Source organism: Otolemur garnettii, unplaced genomic scaffold (genome assembly GCF_000181295.1).
Source record: "Otolemur garnettii isolate 467f Iridium unplaced genomic scaffold, OtoGar3 scaffold00045, whole genome shotgun sequence".
NCBI lineage: Eukaryota > Metazoa > Chordata > Mammalia > Primates > Galagidae > Otolemur > Otolemur garnettii.
Window position 1 is genome coordinate 4,364,744 of NW_003852440.1, and position 19,189 is coordinate 4,383,932.

The following is a 19,189-nucleotide window of genomic DNA, read 5'->3' on the forward strand; positions in this document are numbered from 1 at the left end:
GGGCCCGGGCTGGATTCAAACCCGCCACCTTAGGTGTACGTGGCTGGCGCCTTAGCCACTTGAGCCACAGGCGCGGAGCCAGGATGGTTTTGTATTAGTCTTGCAATTTTTCCATAAATTTGAAATTTATCAAATAAGAACCCTCCCCCCCCAAAAAAACCCCCAAAAGAGATTATTGTCAACCTCCATCACTGTCTAGAGTATAGTCTTGGGCAGACTGGATATCAGTGTCCAGGAGTGGGGTCTACACCTCCCAGTCAACTAACAGGGAACAAGTAAGGCTAAGGGGACACCACCCTCCCCTCTGGCTCATTAGGCAGAAAGCACCAGTAGCAGGCAGCTCTCCAACACACGGGGCTCATTTCTCAGTGACAGTGAGAGGCAGCCCATGTTTCAGCTAAGTCACCCCAAATACATACAGAGACCAGTGGAGGGGAAGCTTGGCCCCCTCTGGCCGCTAACACTCGATACATCCCGAGTCTCCACAAACTAAGATGTTATTCCTAAGCACAGTGCTCTGCACCTTGGACTTCTTGGAAGAAGTATGAGCAGCCAGGCGCAGTGGCTAACGCCTGTAATCCTAGCACTTGGCAGGCTGAGGCGGGTGGATTGCCTGAGCCCACGGGTTCAAGACCAGCCTGAGCAAGAGCGAGACCTTGTCTCTAAAAATAGCCAAGTGTTGTGGCAGCTGCCTGTAGTCCCAGCTACTCAGGAGGCTGAGGCAAGAGAATCAATCGCTTAAGTCCAAGAGTTGGAAGTTGCTGTGAGCTGTGACACCATGGCACTCTGCCAAAGGTGATGTAGTGAGGCTGCCTCAAAAAATAATAATAATGGGCAGCACCTGTGGCTCAAAGGAGTAGGGTGCTGGCCCCATATGCCAGAGGTGGTGGGTTCAAACCCAGCCCTGGTCAAAAACTGCAAAAAAAAAAAAAAAAAAAAAATTAATAACAATAATAATAAAAAGAAGAGTTGTAAGCTATCTTAACCAGAAAAACAATTTTTGTGATTTGTGATTGTTGCATGAGGAATGATGATAGATGTAAAAATATCAGCAGAGACAGCAAAAGGATAGAATTCCTCTAGAACAGTGGTTTTCAACCATCCTAATGCCATGGCCCTTTAATACAGTTCCTATGGGTTGCAACCCACAGGTTGAGAACCGCTGCTCTAGAACACACAGGAATTTAACTGCACAAAACAGTATGCTTGGTCATATTCTTCCCAGTGGAGAGTTAAGCTCTGCCTGCCTTCAAGTGACCAGGAAGCTGCCCACCCTCTGCCAATAGTGGGCAGCTTCCTGGTCACTGAGACAGCCCTACTGTTGGCTACCATTGGCAGGGGGTGGGCATCTTCCTGGTCACCTACCTTCCAGTAAGGCTGAGAGTCCTGCTGGGTCCTTTGATAAGCTTAGTTTGTCATTATTGTCTTTATTGCTCAGTGGCAATCCCCATCCTCAAAGGTTCTGAGAAGCACATCGCCATCCTAGCTATACCCTGATGGGCTGACATGGTCCAGCCAACTGCAAACTGAAAAATAATACATGTATGCATTTTTCTCCATTCCTCTTACTGTCTCATGAGCCAATGTGAGCCAGTTCTAGCACATCCCAGAATAAGGACAATGTGTTGGGCGGAATTAAAGGTCGCTCATAAGCTCTCTAGGATCTGCCCTTCCCCTGTGGGTCTTCTTGAAGTCTTGTTTACTCAGAGGAGATCTGGCTGAGAAAACAGATACAAAGAGGCCAGGCAGCAGAACCCTAGTCCAAGTCCTGCCATGGGAACTAGTGGGTGTGCCACCACTGCCGGGCATTGGACAAAATCCTTCAGGCAACTCACAGAGCCCTGCGTGTCCGGGCTCCCGCCCTTACCTTCCATCACCATCTCCATCTAAAACTCTACACTCCAGCCCCTCGAAACTTCTCTCAGTTACTGACCCAATATCAGTCCATCAGTGTGGAACCCTCTCCTCTTTCCAACCTCTCCCCATTGAACTCAGCTCTCAAGTGTATGTGGCATGTCCATACAATAGGGGGTCATCCCACCTTAGAGGGGAAGGATCCTGCCACATGCTACAATGTGGAAAAGCCTTGAGGACATTATGCTAAGTGAAATGGGCCAAGACTCCCCAAGTCTGGGTCTGGGTCCCCAATAATTCATTTCCCACCATAGCACTTACCAGGATGAACTGTAATTGCTCATTTACTTGTCTGTTTTCCCTGTGAGGACAGTGCTATGTCATGTTCATGGTAGAAGCCTCAGAGCCCATAATGTGGTCACACATAATAATAAGTAGATAGATATTAACAGATAGAGAGAGATAATAGGGTGAGACTCCAGAGGGCTTTTAGTCTTAATTGCCTGTGATCCACAGCAATACATTTTTCCATTTGTAGTTGTTGATGCTGAAAACTATCAAAGGCCTTTTTGAGATACATATTTCCTCTTCCACATCTATCTTTTTTTTTTTTTCTTTTTTGAGACAGAGCCTCAAGCTATCACCCTGGGTAGAGTGCGACAGCATCACAGGTCACAGCCACTTCCAACTCCTGGGCTTAAGCGATTCTCTTGCCATAGCCTCCCAAGTAGCTGGGACTACAGGCGTCCGCCCCAATGCCTGGCCACTTTTTGGTTGTAGCTGTCATTGCTGTTTGGCAGGCCCAGGCTAGATTTGAACCCACCAGCTCTGGTGTATGTGGCTGGCACCTTAGCGGCTTGAGCTACAGGCACCAAGCCCCTCTTCCACATCTACATTAGGGCTTTTCTTGCTTTGAAATGCCAACACAGGCCGAGCCTGGTGGCTCATGCCCCAAATCCTAGCACTCTGGGAGGCCAAGGTGGTGGATTGCCTGAACTCACAGGTTTGAGACCAGCCTGAGCAAGCCCAAGACCCCCATCTCTAAAAACAGCTGGGCACTGTGGCGGGCACCTGTAGTCCCAGCTACTCAGGAGGCTGAGGCAAGAGAATCTCTTTTTTAGACAGAGCCTCAAGCTGTCCCCCTGGGTAGAGTGCCGTGGCATTACAGCTCACAGCAACCTCCAACTCCTGGGCTCAAGCGAGTCTCCTGCCTCCACCTCCCAAGTAGCTGGGACCACAGGCGCCCGCCACAGCGCCCGGCTATTTTTTTTTTTTTTTTTTTTTTGGTTGCAGCCATCATTGTTGTTTGGCGGGTCTGGGCTGGGGATTCGAACCCGCCACCTTAGGTGTACGTGGCTGGCACCTTAGCCGGTTGAGCTATAGGCACCAAGCCAAGAGAATCTCTTAAGCCCAAGAGTTAGAATTTGCTGTGAGCTATGACACTACAGTACTCTACCCAGGGCGGCAAAGTGAGACTCTACCTAAAAAAAGGAAAAAAGCCAATTCTGCACTTTTGCCACGTGGTGGCGCCAATGCCACATCAAAGAGCCCTTCAGCGGCGCCATTTAACCCTCATCATCTGACTGGGTGTGTGACATCACCCACCGTTGTGCACAGTGGAGAACATGACTCGGGTGTAAAGACTTTACTGACAGCTTATTTTTGTTGTTCAGGAAATCCTGGAGATTGTCAAAACTTACTAAGACTCAAATAAATCATCCCAACTCCACAAAAGTGTGGCAAGAGTTAGTTATTTTCCCTCCAGTGAGAGCTTGCCGGCCTGTTGGTGCGGAGATGAGCATGCTGGCTGTGTCTCACTGTGAGTGAGGATATCCCAGGAGAAACCACAGAGAACCACTGTCTTCTGAAGGAGCCAAGTGCCCCTCCATGAGGGCCTGCCTCTGAGGGGTGGGTGGGCTCTGGGGGCCGAGGGGTGGAGGGTCTGCATTCCTGTCCAGAGCTCTGCTTTCAGCCCAGCCTTCATTGCCCCCAGCACTCCTGCCCTAGGGAACAGAGCCTCTCCACCAGAGCTGCCCCGGCCCTACGCCTCCCCACCCAGCGTGACCACCACACTCACATCCTTAAGCCTGCAACAGCCCTCCCACCACCCTGACTTTGGAAAGAACCCTGCTAAGATAGTTTAGCCAGAACCTCCCGTCCTGAATATCCAATCACCCTCAATACCTAATGGGGTTCCTCATCCTCTGTCAGGCGCAAGTGATGTCTGATCATCCTGGCCTCCAACAAAAATCATGTTGGGTTGTCTTGGCCAGAGTCCCCCTTACCCCAGACTCTCCTTCTTAGTAATTTTCCATTCACTGACCACCACACCCCTTGATCCTTTACTGTAAGCTCCCACTTGTCCGTGCCATATTCAGAGTTGAGTCTAGTCTCTGCCCCCCACTGCAAAATCCCATTACAGTGGACCCTATACCTATGGTGATGGTCCTGAACAAAGTCTCCCTTACCAAGCTTTAACAAGTGTCATTGGATAATTAAATTTTGGACCCCTCCCTCACAACATTGCCATCACCACCACCCCCAGCAACCCACCTACCCACCCCCATCTGCACGCACAGAATTCTCAGGAGGCCAAAGAGTTGGTAGTTGGGACTTGGTAGTTGGGCCTATCAATGCCCCCAGGGTGGCAGTGGAATGATGAAGCTCGGCTGTGCACTGATGGCCAGTCTGGTCCCAAGCAGAGCCCTGAAGATTTCCTCGGCTTCTCACTCCTCCATACCTACACCAGCACCCACTCCTTAGGGACAGACCAGTCCAGCCCCAGAGAGGGAGAGAGGCGTTTCTAACCTTTCTTCTGGAGCAGACGTAAGCTCCCAACCTGGGGGAGGAATTTTTTGGTTCTATTGTAGTTTTGACCGGGGCCAGCTTGAACCTGCTACCCTTCAGTATAGGGGGCCGGCGCCCTACTCCTTGAGCCGCAAGCACAGCCTGGTTCTATTGTAAAGATGGGTGGTGCATCCCACCCCGCTCTAAACACAGACAAACATGGTGGATGTGAAAGCTGGGCTGCTTAAAACTCTCAATTCAGGGACTCCTTTAGCAGGACACAGGGCCCCGCCAGTACTTCCCCACCCTCTATCAATGATACTGACCTGGAAGATGCCCATGGGCTTTGCCTTGGGAAAGCTTTGTGCCTCTGAGCCTTCACTCAGTAAACCTTTACAAAGTCCCCACTGGGTGCCAGGACAATGCCAGCATCACAAAGGTGAGTAAGAAAGACACAGTCTCTCCACTTTAGAAATGGACAAGCTGACAGAGAATCAGACGTGTAAATACCTGTAGCACAGGTGGTAAGGGCTCTAACAGACATTATAGAAAAAACCCTAAGGGGACAGCTCTAATTATTCACTGCTGTGCTTTTTTCGATTTATTCTCAAATCCACAACACAAAATGCACATCAGAGAATACTTACGTTTTGACATGACGTGTATTTTGTATCAGTCTATAACTGCTAGGGAGGAAAGAAATTCCTCTCCTGCTCCCTTCTGGGTATGAATCGGGAGGCAGAGGCCTTCCCCTGGTAGCCAGGTCAAAGGCAGAGTGACTGGGCCTCCACACACACCCAGTGTCTTGGCAGACTGGGCTCAGCCTGAGGAGTGTGCAGCAGGGTGGGGCTCTCCTGTAAGTCTAGAAGCCCCAGCTGGCTCCAGCCCTCCCTGTGGCTGCTGGACCCGCAGTGGTCACAGCCCATACCTGGCCTCAGCTTCTCAGCTGTGGTTAAACTACATGAGAGAGGATGGTCCTGCCCTACTGGTCCACCTGTAAGTCTGTGCTCCTGTGATTCTCCTGCCTGCTGTTAAGAGTTGAAGATCTGTGCTGAGTCAGAATCCATGTGGCTGCATCGCTAAGGTGTGACTCAGACCCAGACTCAGCTCAGAGGCCTCTTTAGTGATATTCCCTTATTTGGCCCCAAGCAGGGTTCCCATGTTCTTTCTTGACAACTGATGGGCAGAGCCTCTCTCTGGGCCCAGGAGGACCTCAGTTGCCTGACACTCAACTCTGACAGCCAGAAATAGGCTCCATCACTCCCTGGCTCATTCTCAAGAGAGGCTGGTGTGAAAGAATGTCCTTCCAGGATTTTAATCTGTGTAGAGGACTAGCAGTGTCTGAAAGCCCAAATTAATATCTAAAAAACAAATATAGGCTTGGCGCCTGTGGCTCAAGTGGCTAAGGCGCCAGCCACATACACTTAAGATGATGGGTTCAAATCCAGCCCCGGCCCACCAAACAACAATGATGGCTGCAACCAAAAAATGGCTGGGCATTGTGGCGGGTGCCTGTGGTCCCAGCTACTTGAGAGGCTGAGGCAGGAGACTCACTTGAGCCCAGGAGTTGGAGGTTGCTGTGAGCTATGATGATGCCACAGCACTCTACCCAGGGTGACAGCTTGAGGCTCTGTCTCAAAAAATATATATAATATATATATATATATAAAACAAATATATAACTATCTCTCTCGTTTTTATTTTTATTTTTAGAGTTAGTGTCTTACTCTGTTACCCAGGCTAGAGTTCAGTGGTTACAGTGTAGTTCACTGTAACCTTGAACTCCTGGGCTCAAGCCATCCTCATGTCTCAGCCTCTGAGTAGGCAGGACTGCAGAAGCAAGTCATAAAATAAATATCTCTAAATCTGTAGAAAAATCTCCTCTGGGCCTGAGGCAGTGGCTCATGCCTATAATCCCAGCATTTTGGGAGGCCAAGGTAGAAGGATCACTTGAAGCCAGGAGTAAAGACCAGCCTGGACAATGCAGTGAGACCCATCTCTACAAAAAATTAAAATTAGCAGGGTGTTTAACCAATTTGATGAAAACATTCCAAACTGTATATAAAACCAGCACATTGTACCCATGATTGCATTACTGTACACAGCTATGATTTAATAAACAAAAAATTAGCAGGGCGTGGTGGTGCACAACCATAGTCCTAGCTACTTGGGAGGCTGACATGGGAGGATCACTTGAGCCCAGGCATTCAGGGCTGCAGTGAGCTATGATCACACCACTGCACTCCAGTCTAGGCAACAGAATGAGACCCTGTCTCTAAAAAAAATTGAGAAAAAAAAGAAAAGTTTCCTCTCATATACTAATATATTGAGAGGGAAGGGGATCACTTCTTGGCCTTTTTGCTAAGATCAGGTGAGGAGAGGGGAGGGAGGGAAGGGGAAGGGGAGAAAGCCCCACCTCCCAGAGGGCAGAAGAGACTCAGTCAATGGACTCGTCCTGTTTTTCTACCTCAAGCACTGGCTACTTTTCCAAGTGGCCCTTCTGATGGGAATTTCAAAGCTCAGGAGTCACTGAACCGGGCAGGTTTTGAAGCAGAAATAGCTCAATCGTTCACACAAAGGTATAGGCAGAGGAAGATGAAATGGCAAAGAAGGCTAAGTAAGAACAGCCAGGACAGGAGAAGAAAACCAGGAGAGGACGTGTCCGTGGAGGAAGCAGAAGGAAGAACATTTCCAGGAGGGGCTGGGTGGCAGTGTCGGGGCAGCTTCGGGGCTGGGCGGCAGTGTCGGGGCAGCTTCGGGGCTGGGCGGCAGTGTCGGGGCAGCTTCTGACACCGAGGAAGAACTAAGGAGCCTTCTCTGAATTTAGAATTCAGAAGTCAGCAGTAATTGTGCCTATCACAGTTTGCAAAGTGCTCACAAATACAAATCAGAACGTTCATTGTCTCCCCCCATTTGCTCTGTCTAAGGCAGAGGTTCCCAAACTCAGCTTTGCATACGTTCAACTCCATGACTCACCAGCTATACGACCATTGGCAAGTCACTGAATTTCTTGGAGTGTCACTTGCCCTCATCTGTAAATGTAGAAATGATGGCAGGTGAGGGTTAACTCCTTAGTAAACATATGCAAAGCATTTGAGATGAAGATGTGTTCTCCCCACCAGGGACAACTGGGGAGGTCCTAAGCTGGCCTTCTCCGCCCAGTGCAGATCTCCATCGGCCAGCTTTGCTCGGAGTCTCCACTGGACTGACCGAGGCTTCCTGGAGCGGCGCTGCAGTCGAGGCTTCTGCTCCCACATCGTCTTTCCTCCCCCATCTCACTTCACAGGTTAACACCTACACTGTGGTCTCAGGCTCTCTTGATCTCTTCCTGCTCCCTCTCCCCATTATTTTCACAGGTGTTACCCCCCAAAAGTCTCTTGCACTTTTAACTTTGGGCATTTGCTTCTTGGTTGACACACTGAATTAAACAGAATTCTTTGCTACAGGACTTATCAGAGCCGGTATTATAAAAATACACATTATGACTCATCAAGAAGGGAACATCATGTGAAATGTTTCCCGACTTTATTTGGTCAGTAAGAACCATATACTCACATCCACACACACTGCAGACCCTCCCATGAATGTCTCATCAAACTTAGGTTTTGCTGAGTAGAGTTGGTTAAAATGACGGCCTAAACACAGGCAGTTTTGGATAATCTCAGTTGCTTCTGACTCACGCCTGCCCTTGGGACGAGGTGACTCACCCCAGGAAGGTTTTCCACTTTCCACAGTGGTGACGATAGAGTGAATGTCTCTGTGCCTAAGTTTCTCTATGGAAAGGATTGTGTGGTCAGAGAAAGAGGAGAGTCTGCCTGGTCCACTGAGATAACATAGTGTGAGAGGCTCTGGGAAGTACAAAGAGCAGCAAGTGCTCAGGTTTAAAAACTGGGCCTCTTGGGTGGCCCCTGTGGCTCAGCGGGTAGGGCACTGGCCCCATGTACTGAGGGTGGTGAGTTCAAGCCCAGCCCCGGCCAAACTGCAACAAAAAAATAGCTGGGCATTGTGGTGGACGCCTGTAGTCCCAGCTACTTGGGAGGCTGAGGCAAGAGCATCACCTAAGCCCAAGAGCTGGAGGTTGCTTCGAGCCATGACACCACAGCACTCTACTGAGGGCAACACTCTGTCTCTAAAAAACAAAATAAAATAAAAACTGGGGGCGGCGCCTGTGGCTCAAGGAATAGGGCATTGGCCCCATATGCCAGAGGTGGCGAGTTCAAACCCAGCCCTGGCCAAAAACTGAAAAAAAAAGAATTGGACCTCGTCCAGATGGAGAGGGCAGTAATCATTGTGTGTATGCCAATAAATTTTAGGGGCTTAAGACCTAAGCCTAAGGCCCTAGGTAAGCAGAGTCCTGTGTGCACAGTGTCCCCTAGAAAGCTGGTAAGGTCAGCTGCCAGAGCTGCACCAAGAGGGTGTTGGCCAGCTGGGGCAGAGGAAGCTCAGGGTGAGCAGCCAGGCTCTGTGCCCCAAGGCTGCATGAAGCTTCTGAAGTAACTGGAACGATAGATCCAGTCTGCCCATTTGTTGCTAAAAGGACTTGGGAGGAAAACTACCTCACCTGCCTGAGAGGAGGCGCTTCCTCCAGGATGAGCTGTCCTCAAGGAGACTGGCAAGAGAAGTCTGAGTTCTGCCACACTGGACAGGTGGACAAGCTGTCTCCCAACAGCCCAGAGCCCAGAAGGAATCAGGGTGGGGCCAGTGGAAATCAGACAGTGGAAAAAAATTAATAGATTCCAGGGAAAGGCTCTCTGTCCTCTGTTCTCAATTGTGATGGTTTCATAAAACCCTTGCACCAGAAACTCATGAGCTAGAAATTAATGCCTCTGTCCCCATCTCTAGATTCAGAGTCCAGAGTGTTAACCGTTTTACAGTGGAACCTGAGTCCCCATCTCATTCACAGGTACAGAAAGCAGAGCCTGTGGCAGGCGTGGTATATGTCCATCAGGCAGGATGCCCAGACTTACAAACTGGAGATGGAGGCTGTCAAATAGAAATAAATCTGGACTTTGATAGAGAGAGAATTTCATTAGAAAGAATGACTGATTCTGATAATATTCTGAAAATTTTTTTAAAAAGAAAGAAAGACTACTTTGGCACCCGTAGCACAGTGGTTACAATGCCAGCCACACAGACTGAGGGTGGCGGGTTCGAACCCAGCTCTGGCCAGCTAAACAACAATGACACCTGCAACAAAAAATAGCTGGGTGTTGTGGCAGGACCCTGTAGTCCCAGCTACTTGGGAGGCTGAGGCAAGACATTTGCTTAAGCCCAAGAGTTTGAGGTTGCTGTGAGCTGTGACACCACAGCACTCTACTGAAGGTGACATAGTGAGACTCTGTCTCAAAAAAAAGATGGCTTGGTGCCTGTAGTTCAAGTGGCTAAGATGCCAGCCATATACATCAGAGTTGGCAGGTTCAAATCCAGCCCAGGCCTGCCAAACAACAATAACAACTACAACCAAAAAGTAGACAGGTGTTGTGGTGGGCGCCTGTAGTCCCAGCTGCTTGGGAGGCTGAGGCAAGAGAATCGCTTAAGCCCAGAAGCTGCAGGTTGCTGTGAGCTATGGCGATAGCAACAGGCAACTACCCTGGTGACTACCCAGGATGACAGCTTGAGGCTCTGTCTCAAAAAAAAAAGCAAGCAAGCAAGCAAGAAAGAAGGAAAGACTCACTCTATCATCCTATGCCTGTTGCAATGGGAAGAATCTGCAAACATCTCAAAATCAAGGGGGAAAAAAAGGTTTTCTTTTCTAGAATAAAGAAGGGCAAGGAGAACTAAGCAGACTCCCTGGAGGGATACTGGACAAATGACGGTGAGGTCTGACAGGAAAGGGCCTCTCTGGTTCCACAAATTCCCAGAGAAGCCCATGGGGACAAGAGGGGCCCCCCACTTGTTTGTGCTTGCTTGAGCTTGGGGGGCAAGCAGAGTTCTGGGACCTGCGGGAAGGAGAGAAACCTGACTAAAGTTTGAGGTCAAGCAAAGCAGGGGATAAGAAAAGGGCAAGTGTGGATCTGGTTAAGGGCAAGAATAGATGGGTGTGGGGAATAATATTGATAAAGGTATTATTCTTTTTTTTTAAAGGCAAAATTAGGGCTCGGCGCCTATGGCTCAAGTGGCTAAGACACCAGCCACATACACCTAAGGTGGCGGGTTTGAATCTAGCCCGGGCAGCCAAACAACAATGACGGCTGCAACCAAAAAATAGACAGGTGCTGTGGCGGGCACCTGTGGTCCCAGCTACTTGGGAGGCTGAGGCAGGAGACTCGCTTGAGCCCAGGAGTTGGAGGTTGCTGTGAGCTATGATGTCACGGCACTCTGCCCAGGGACACAGCTTGAGGCTCTGTCTCAAAAAAAAAAAAAGGCAAAATTAGGCGGTGCCTGTGGCTCAAAGGAGTAGGGCACCTTCCTCACTGAGCTGCTGGGGGGATTAAATGAGATGCTGTACGCAGAGCTCTAAAGAGGGCATTTGGCAGAAAGATGGTAGCTGGTTCTGTCTCCTTGCCTTCACGCCCTGATCCTCTACTGACTCAAGGGGTGTCTTCTGGAGAGTCCCCACCATCCCAGCCTGGGAGGTGGGAAGCTGGCAATCGGGTTTGGGTTTAAGCCCCGGCTTTTGCACCCCAAGCGCGAGTGTCCGGCGCCATCCCCGGAGCCGTCCGCAGATGGCAGCACCGCCCCCGCGGGCTGCAGCGGTCGAGCCGGGGCTCTGCAGGCCGCGAGCTGGCCTCGTCCCGGGCCGGGCGCCCAGCAGGCCGAGGCCACACCCCGCGGGCCGAGTCGCTTCCCTCCGGGTGAATCATCGCCCGCCCCGGAGGCCTCCGCAGTCCGCTGCAGCGCGCCGGGCCCTCGCCGCGCCCCAGCCGAGCGCAGCGCCCAGCCGCCCCGACCCCGCTCCCCGCGCAGCACCATGGCGGGCATCGCGGCCAAGCTGGCCAAGGACCGGGAGGCGGCCGAGGGGCTGGGGTCGCACGAGAGAGCAGTCAAGTACCTCAACCAGGACTACGAGGCTCTGCGGAACGAGTGCCTGGAGGCCGGGACGCTCTTTCAGGACCCTGCCTTCCCAGCCGGCCCATCGTCCCTGGGCTTCAAGGAGTTGGGACCCTACTCCAGCAAAACTCGGGGAATCGAATGGAAGCGACCCACGGTAGGCAGCGCGCGGCCGGGCAGGGTGTGGGGGGGCGGGCAGGGCGTGGTGCGGGCCGCGTCCCGGCCCCGCGTGGGGGAGCGAGCCGAGTCCCGGGGGTGGTGCGGAGCCCCCACTCTGCGGGGGAAGCCTCCTGGGACCCGGGACTCCGTGCAGCCCTGCAGTCCACCCAGCGGGCCTGTTCCTTCTCCCACCCTCCACGCTTCCCTGGATGGGTTGGGGCGCGTCTCTCCTCTCCAATGCCATTAGCAGGCCCGCCGGAGGAGCTGCCTTTCGACTTCACAAAAACTTGGGGTGACACAAAGCAGCAGTGGTGAAACCTTCTCGGGACTCCATTGGGGAGGTGATGGAAGGGAAGAGAGTCTGAGGGGAAAGGAGGGTAGGAGGCAGTATCTGACGAGGAAAGTTTGCCTCTAATTTGCGTTCTGCCTGAGACAGTAGGGGGACTGAGGATTGTCTCATACAGTCCTAGTGGTTAGATTTATCCAATCAGAGTTTCTTGTTTATTTTTCCAAAGGGGAGCTAGAGAAACCTCCCCATAACATTTACACTGGTAATTAGCAAAGGCCACGGTTCTCAAGGAGCCAGTGCCTCATCACTATTCCACTAGCCCAAGATGCTCCGGAGGAACCTCAGGGACCCCTCCAAGGACCCTTATCCTGCCCCTCAGGGTCTCTATCGTCTGGCCCTCCCAGACCATGGGACAACTTCTGCTCCCTAATCTACTTGTGGATTCTGCTGCCCATGAAATCCCTGCTGGCTCCCCCGACTACCAGCCACTTCACCAGGCTTCCCCCATCACCCCTGGGAAGACTTCCTGGGAAATTCAAATTCTAGATTCCCATTATGAGGACAAGCCCTCCACACACCCAAGCCTCCAGGCCACCTTCTATTAGTTATCCTAAATCCAGGCCCTAGGTAGCAAGAGTGGCAGGAAACTGCCTAGACCAGGACTCAGAGCACTTGGGTTCTCATCCTTGCTAACCTATTGGGTGACCTTGAGTGAGCTGTCTCACCTGTCTGTGGCTCCATTTCTTCATTTAAAAGAAGAGGTGATGCCTAGATATTTTTTCTGGCTCACCAGGCCCAGTGTCTCCAAGGGCCAGTTTTTTCCTGCCTTAGGCCTTCTCACCTGCCAGGGTGATCTTCCCTGGGTTTGTTGAGTCTGGTTCACTCTCGTTCCTTGGGACTTAGTCATATGTCCCCTCCCCAAAGAGGCCTTCCCTGACCATTCTTTGCAGTGACCTCCCCCCTCGTTACTCTCTGACACCACACCCTGCTGCCTTCCTTCAGTAGCTTCACAGTTTATAAATATAAGGACGCTTCCTGCTAAACTGCGGGCACCACATGTTTGTTATTTACCAAAACCTCCCCAGGGCCTCGCTTGCTCAGTGCCCTTTCATGGTATTCATTCAACAGTATTTATTGAGTGCCTACTATATGCCAGGCACTGCCCTCAGTGCTTAGGAGATAGATCAGGGAACACAAAAAATAGTGACTATCTGCAGAATGAATGAATGCAGGATTGTAAGGAGCCTCTAATGAAATTGTGGTTGTGAAAATGATACACAAGCAAGAGAATGTGTACCCTGAACATTTGTACGGCACTTTGCAGTTTACACAGTGAATTCACGTGTTCTTTCATTTATTCTTTCACTCCGTACGTATTTATTGAACACCTATTGCAGGGGTCCTCAAACTTTTTAAACAGGGGGCCAGTTCACTGTCCCTCAGACCCTTGGAGGGCCGGACTGCAGGCCCTGGGACAAGTCAGCTGCTAAGCAGGACAGGCAGCAGCGGCAAAAACAGCCGGTGGGCCAGATAAATGTCCTAGATGGGCTGCCTGTGGTCCACGGGCTGTAGTTTCAGGACTATTGTATGCCTATTGTATGCCACCCACAGTGCATATAGTTTCTGCTTCTGAAGACTTTGGAGATTAGTAAGGTGAGACAAACAGCCACTCCAACAGTTGGAAGCGCCTATAGGACTTTCAGATGAGGAAACAGAGATCTGGAGCCATTTCAGGGCCATTCTTAGGGCACACAGGCTGTGCACTGCACGACCAAGAGGGACTGTGGCTTTTATTATTTCCATTCATTAGCTGAAGAAATGGAGGTTTGTGAAAGTTAAATACTTACTCAGAGGCAAACAGATGGACAGGTTGGAGCCAGGACTGTGTCTAGCCTGAGCATGGAGCCCATCCCCTATGGCCGGTAGCTCTGCCTCTGGCCTACCATTTCAAACACTGCTGGGGGTGGGCAAATGAAAGAAAAAATGTTTCCCCTGGATTTGGACATTAGCAAGTAGTTGGTGACTTTAGTAGAGCAATTTCAATGGAAAAGTGAGAATAGAGGTCACGTTGCTGCAGACTCCAAGGGAAGTCTGGAACTGAAGAATGTTGTTGTTTTTTTTTTTTTTTTGTATGAAAGGTTTTATTGGTGGAGGAGGGAGGCTGTGGAGCAGCATTAAGGAAAAGAGAAAAGAGGGGAGAGTGGGAAGGGAAGAGAGAGAGGGAGAGTAGAGAAGAGTGAGGGGGAAGAGGGGTAGAGAGAAGAGTAGAGCAGACAGGCAGGAGAGTGGAAAGAGAAGAGAGAGCGGAACTGAAAAATGTGATCAACTCACTAAGAAGGGCATCTGTAAAGAGAGAGAGAGAAACTGGTGGGTCAGGGGAAACCTGGGGTGCAGAGGCTGTTTCTTCAGACAAGAGCAACTTGAATGTGTTGTATGCTGAGTCACCAGAGCAGAAGGGATTTAAGGTAAAGGTGGGGGTGGGGTTAGTGAAGCAGGGACCCTGAGGAAGTCAGAGTAGGGGATGGGGGCAGTGGGGCAGAATGGGTCGTCTTGCTGCGGCCAGGAGGGGCTGTCCGCTTTTCCTCCAAAAGGGGATTTCACAACACTGGCCACTGAGTGGCTCCAGAGGCAGGAAGGGGGATAGGGCAGGAAGTGGTCAAAGTCATGGTGGAGTCTAAGAGCTACGCACAGGCACAGTAGGAGAAAGCCTCATGATGCACAGCCGCAAATCCGGTTCCCCCAGCAACCAGTCAGGTAGGAGCAAGGGCAGGTACTGTTAGTCCCATTTTTCCACTGAGAGGACCTTACCCCTGAGGGGTTTATCACTCGTTTCTATTTAGATGGCTGAACTCAGCCTCAAACCCATATATCCTGTCTCCAACTGCTGTCTCCAGTGATTATCATCAACTTCTTTTTTTCATCATCATCAACTTTTTTGAGACAGAGATTTATTCTGTCACCCCCAGGTAAAGAGCAGTAATGTCCTCAAAGCTCACTGTGAGAGAGGATACCTGGGAAGGGTGAGGTCTAGGGGACCTCCTCTCTTCTCAAGGAGATCCCAGGGATACACCTGCAGGGTCCTCTCCATGGTGACTCAGCTGTTAGGAATTTGTAAACTTAACTTCCTGGGACCTGGAAATTTCTGCTCCTATGAAATTCTGTAGTTCTGTGGGGTCTGGAACAGTTTCTCTCGCTTGAGTCAAACTGTCCAATGAGAAAGGTACCTGTGGGTTGAAACTTTTTGACGGGAGATAAAAAGGGAAAGACCAAGCCAGCCGGGGAGCACAGCCATTTTGAATTCTTCCATGCCATTTGCTCCGCCAGCTGAAATAAAGCCTTTCCTCTTATAAACATGGTGTTTGGGTGCTCTTGCTCTCCATTAGGCCTCGTCTTCCTGCAACAACTGCAGCCTCAAATGCCCAGGGCTTAAGCAATCCTCCTGCCTCAGCCTCCTGAGGAGCCTCCAAGTAGGACTATAAGCACATTCCACCACACCGGGCTAGTTTTCTATTTTTGGTAGAGACAAGGTCTTCCTTTTGATCAGGCTGGTCTCAAACTCCAGAGCTCAGGAGATACTCCCACCTTGGCTTCCCAGAGTGCTAAGCCTATTAACTTTTTTTTTTTTTTTTGAGACAGAGCCTCAAGCTGTCCCCCTGGGTAGAGTGCTGAGGCATCACGGCTCACAGCAACCTCCAACTTCCAGGCTCAAGCGAGTCTCCTGCCTCTGCCTCTCAAGTAGCTGGGACTACAGGCACTGGTCACAATGCCCAGCTGTTTTTTGTTGCAACCATCATTGTTGTTTGGCGGCCCGGGCTAGATTCAAACCCACCAACTCAGGTGTATGTGGCTGGTGCCTTAGCTGCTTGAGCCGCAGGCGCCGAGCCAAGCCTATTAACTTCTTTAATAGTAATAATAATAGATCATCTTTACGGAGTGCTTACCCCAAGGCATGTTTACATAGTTAGCTCCTTTAACTCTCAGAACAATCCTCTATGGTAGGTATATCACAACCTCATTTTACAGAGGAGAAAACTGAAGCTTCAGGAGGTTAAGTAACATGCCGAGGTCCTTGAACCTGTATTAATAGGTGGCACAGCCAGGATTCAAGCCCAAGTTATTGGAATCCAAAGCCCAAGCCCTCAACCCTTTTTCTCTGACTCTTACTTCCCATATTTAACTTGACACCCTACATGCTGTGCCTAAGATTCAGTTTACTGAAACATCTCTAAGCACCACTTTGAACTTTGACTTCTCTGAAAAGGCTGCCAGAGGCATGAGAAAGTTTTGTGCAACATAATGGAAAAATCCTCCTGGAGTAAGGGCCTGGCACACTCAGAATTATCAATATGATTATAATAAAGAGGCTCCGGCACCAAGCCCGAGAAGCTCCATCAGTTGGATAAGTGCATGGCTGGCAGGCATTGGGATTGAGCTGACTTTGTTTGTCTCAGCAGAAGAACATTCTCATTGTCTCCGTCACCCCTAAAACCGCCAGATATGAACAGAAAGACAAACTGCAGAGATATGAAGGGGACAGGGTCTGCCGCAGACTGTGCTTCTAGGTGAATCTCCACGTTCTGAGCCGAGATGGACAGGGCTCTAAGTCTCACCCAGGAAAGCGTCTGCTTGGCAGAGGGGCGCGTCCTGGGCCGGGGGTAGAGGTGCACACGTGCAGGCCTCCAGTGGATGTGAGACTCAGTGCCGCTCTCCAGATCAGGGCTGCTTGAGCCAAGAGAGCCTCAGATGTGTGCCCGACTTCCTCTGTGGCTTTGGGTGGGGTGCTTCACAATCAAGACACACATTCAGAGAGGGCTGCTGAAAGGGCAGGATTGTCCGCGGTTGGCTGTAACAGTCGCCCCTGCGCTTTTAACACCCTTTTATGGAAGCTTGTTACTAATCAATCAGAGGTGGGGCAGGAATGGAAAGAGTTGGTGCTGTCAGACTGGTATGTCCAAATGCCAGCGCTGTTTATCTCATGTGAGCTGTGTGACATGCCGCTTTCCCTCCTGGAGCTGTTTCCACACCTGTACAATGGGGGTAATACCCATGTTGTGTTCCTGAGAGGACTGTGAGATACAGTTTAATCACAGTATCTGATATACTGCAGGTACAGAACATGTGGGTGCTCTAAGCATCATGGCCCGTGTGTGGAATTCGGAAGGCTAGATCTAATCCCCTGACCCCCAAAAGGATATGTGTTAGGAAGACAGGAATACCCATGAGCACCAGCAACAGTGCACAATTAAGTGCTGAATTACAGAGACTGCGAGACAGACAAAGGGTGAGTAAGGTTGGACTATGAAGGAGAGCTTCATGGAAGAGGTGGCAATGAACCTGAAATACGATACAATGTGGAAAAGGAGGAAACAGTGGGAAAGGGAGGAGTTCCAGGCAAGCAGATCAAGTTGAATGAAGGAAGAGAGGAGAGGGTGTGGCCCATAGGGCAGCTCCAGAGCATGGACAGTCTCAATGCCTGGCAGGAAAGGCTGGACTTGATGTTGCTGTGGCCTAGGGGAGGCAGCCCAGTGAAGGAGGCTCTGGGCGGTTTAGAGGGTGTGGGCTCCACTGACTGCCCCTCTCAGTCAGGGGATCCCCCACCTACCCACGAGGGCCCACAGAGTAGGGGTCAGGAGGACCTCAAGGCAAAGAGCTCCCATTGGGACTCCCAAACTTTGGAGGGAGAGGGGAGGAGAACTATTTAGAAGCTTCCCCTGGAATCTGAGGCATCCTAACTACTGTAGCTCCTGCCTGGTGGGCTGACAGCACTTTCTGGGTCTCATTCCCAGGAGATCTGCGCTGATCCCGAATTTATTGTTGGAGGAGCTACCCGCACAGACATCTGTCAGGGAGCCCTGGGTAAGTGATGGGATCCAGAGGGAGCTGTGGGGATGTGTCTGCAAGGCTGTGGCTGGAGGGGCTGAGGAATGATCTGTGGCCGTGAGTTTCAACCAGGGAACTACGGCACACTTTTGTGCTGCTAGAGGATCTTAGGTGCCACAAAAACGTTTAAAGATCATTAATTAAATTACTTTTGAAAAAAGTTCAAAGTGCAGTAAGTATCATTTTTTACTCTTTTTTTTGATCAACATAATTTACGTGTACCACGGAAGTTTAACTATAGGTTCAAGTGTGCTGAGAGATAAAAAGGCCGAAAAACGCTACTACTGTATGGCTTCTTTACCTCCCCAGGCAGTTTGGAGATTACTATTTCCAAAGATCCCTGAATTTCTTATCTCTACTGGGCAATGATCCTACCCTCATCACCATTCTGAAGCACATGACTGAGGCCTCCTCTGTCCCTTGCCCTGGGCTAGTTGCTGAGGTTACAAAGATGTTGCCTCTGGGAGGAGCAGGGGCTTCTGGATTTCAAGGCTTGATTCTATACCTCCTGGGGCCAGCGTTACCAGTGGTTCATAAAACAGGCTCTGGCTGAGGGTCAGGGAGGGCAAGGAGGAGACTGTAAAGGAAGAGGAAACCCTCTCGGCTGGCTGCTGAGAGGAAGTTAGGGCACTGGAGCATCCTCAGTGCTTGCAAGTAAGGCTCACCCTGATATCACAGAAGCAGGACACAGTGCGTGCTGTTATAAAGGTGCTGTAGTGTTCATTGAATAAAATCAAGTGGAGTGGCTGGATTGCAAGGGCTGAAACCTTACTTCCTAAAGCTAAGTTCTGACTTGTTTCTGGATATAGTGCTTGCTGAGGATTTGAACATGCAGATTTAGTAGGAAAGTTCTCAAGGCTTCTATGAAGTATCAACAGTGGGACCTGGGACTGCTATTTAAGATTGTTATACTCTGGGCATGGTGGCTTGCACCTGTAATCCTAGCACTCTAGGAGACCAAGATGGGAGGATAACCTGAGCTCAGGAGTTCTAGGCCAGCCTGAGCAAGAATGAGACCCTGCCTCTACTACAAATAGAAAAACTAGCCAGGCATTGTGGTGGTGGCTATAGTCCCAGCTATTCAGGAGGCTGAGGTGGGAGGATCGCTTGAGCCCAGGAGTTTGAGGCACTCTACCCAGGGCAGTAGAGTAAGACTCTGTCTCAAAAATAAATAAATAGGCTCAGCTCCTGTGGCTCAAGTGGCTAAGGCGCCAGCCACATACACCTAAG

General features: G+C 50.5%; 1 protein-coding gene across 1 annotated transcript in view; it reads left to right on the forward strand.

The window, feature by feature from the left end:
• The first annotated feature begins 11,329 nt into the window (after nt 1-11,329).
• Nucleotides 11,330-19,189, forward strand: part of CAPN2 (calpain 2) — a 67,705-nt gene continuing 59,845 nt past the window's right edge. Inside the window, exons 1-2 of the mRNA XM_023513886.1 lie at nt 11,330-11,788; nt 17,866-17,935. Of these exons, the coding sequence (XP_023369654.1) occupies nt 11,552-11,788; nt 17,866-17,935 (307 nt within the window). The 5' untranslated portion in view covers nt 11,330-11,551. The remainder of the gene's footprint in view (nt 11,789-17,865; nt 17,936-19,189) is intronic.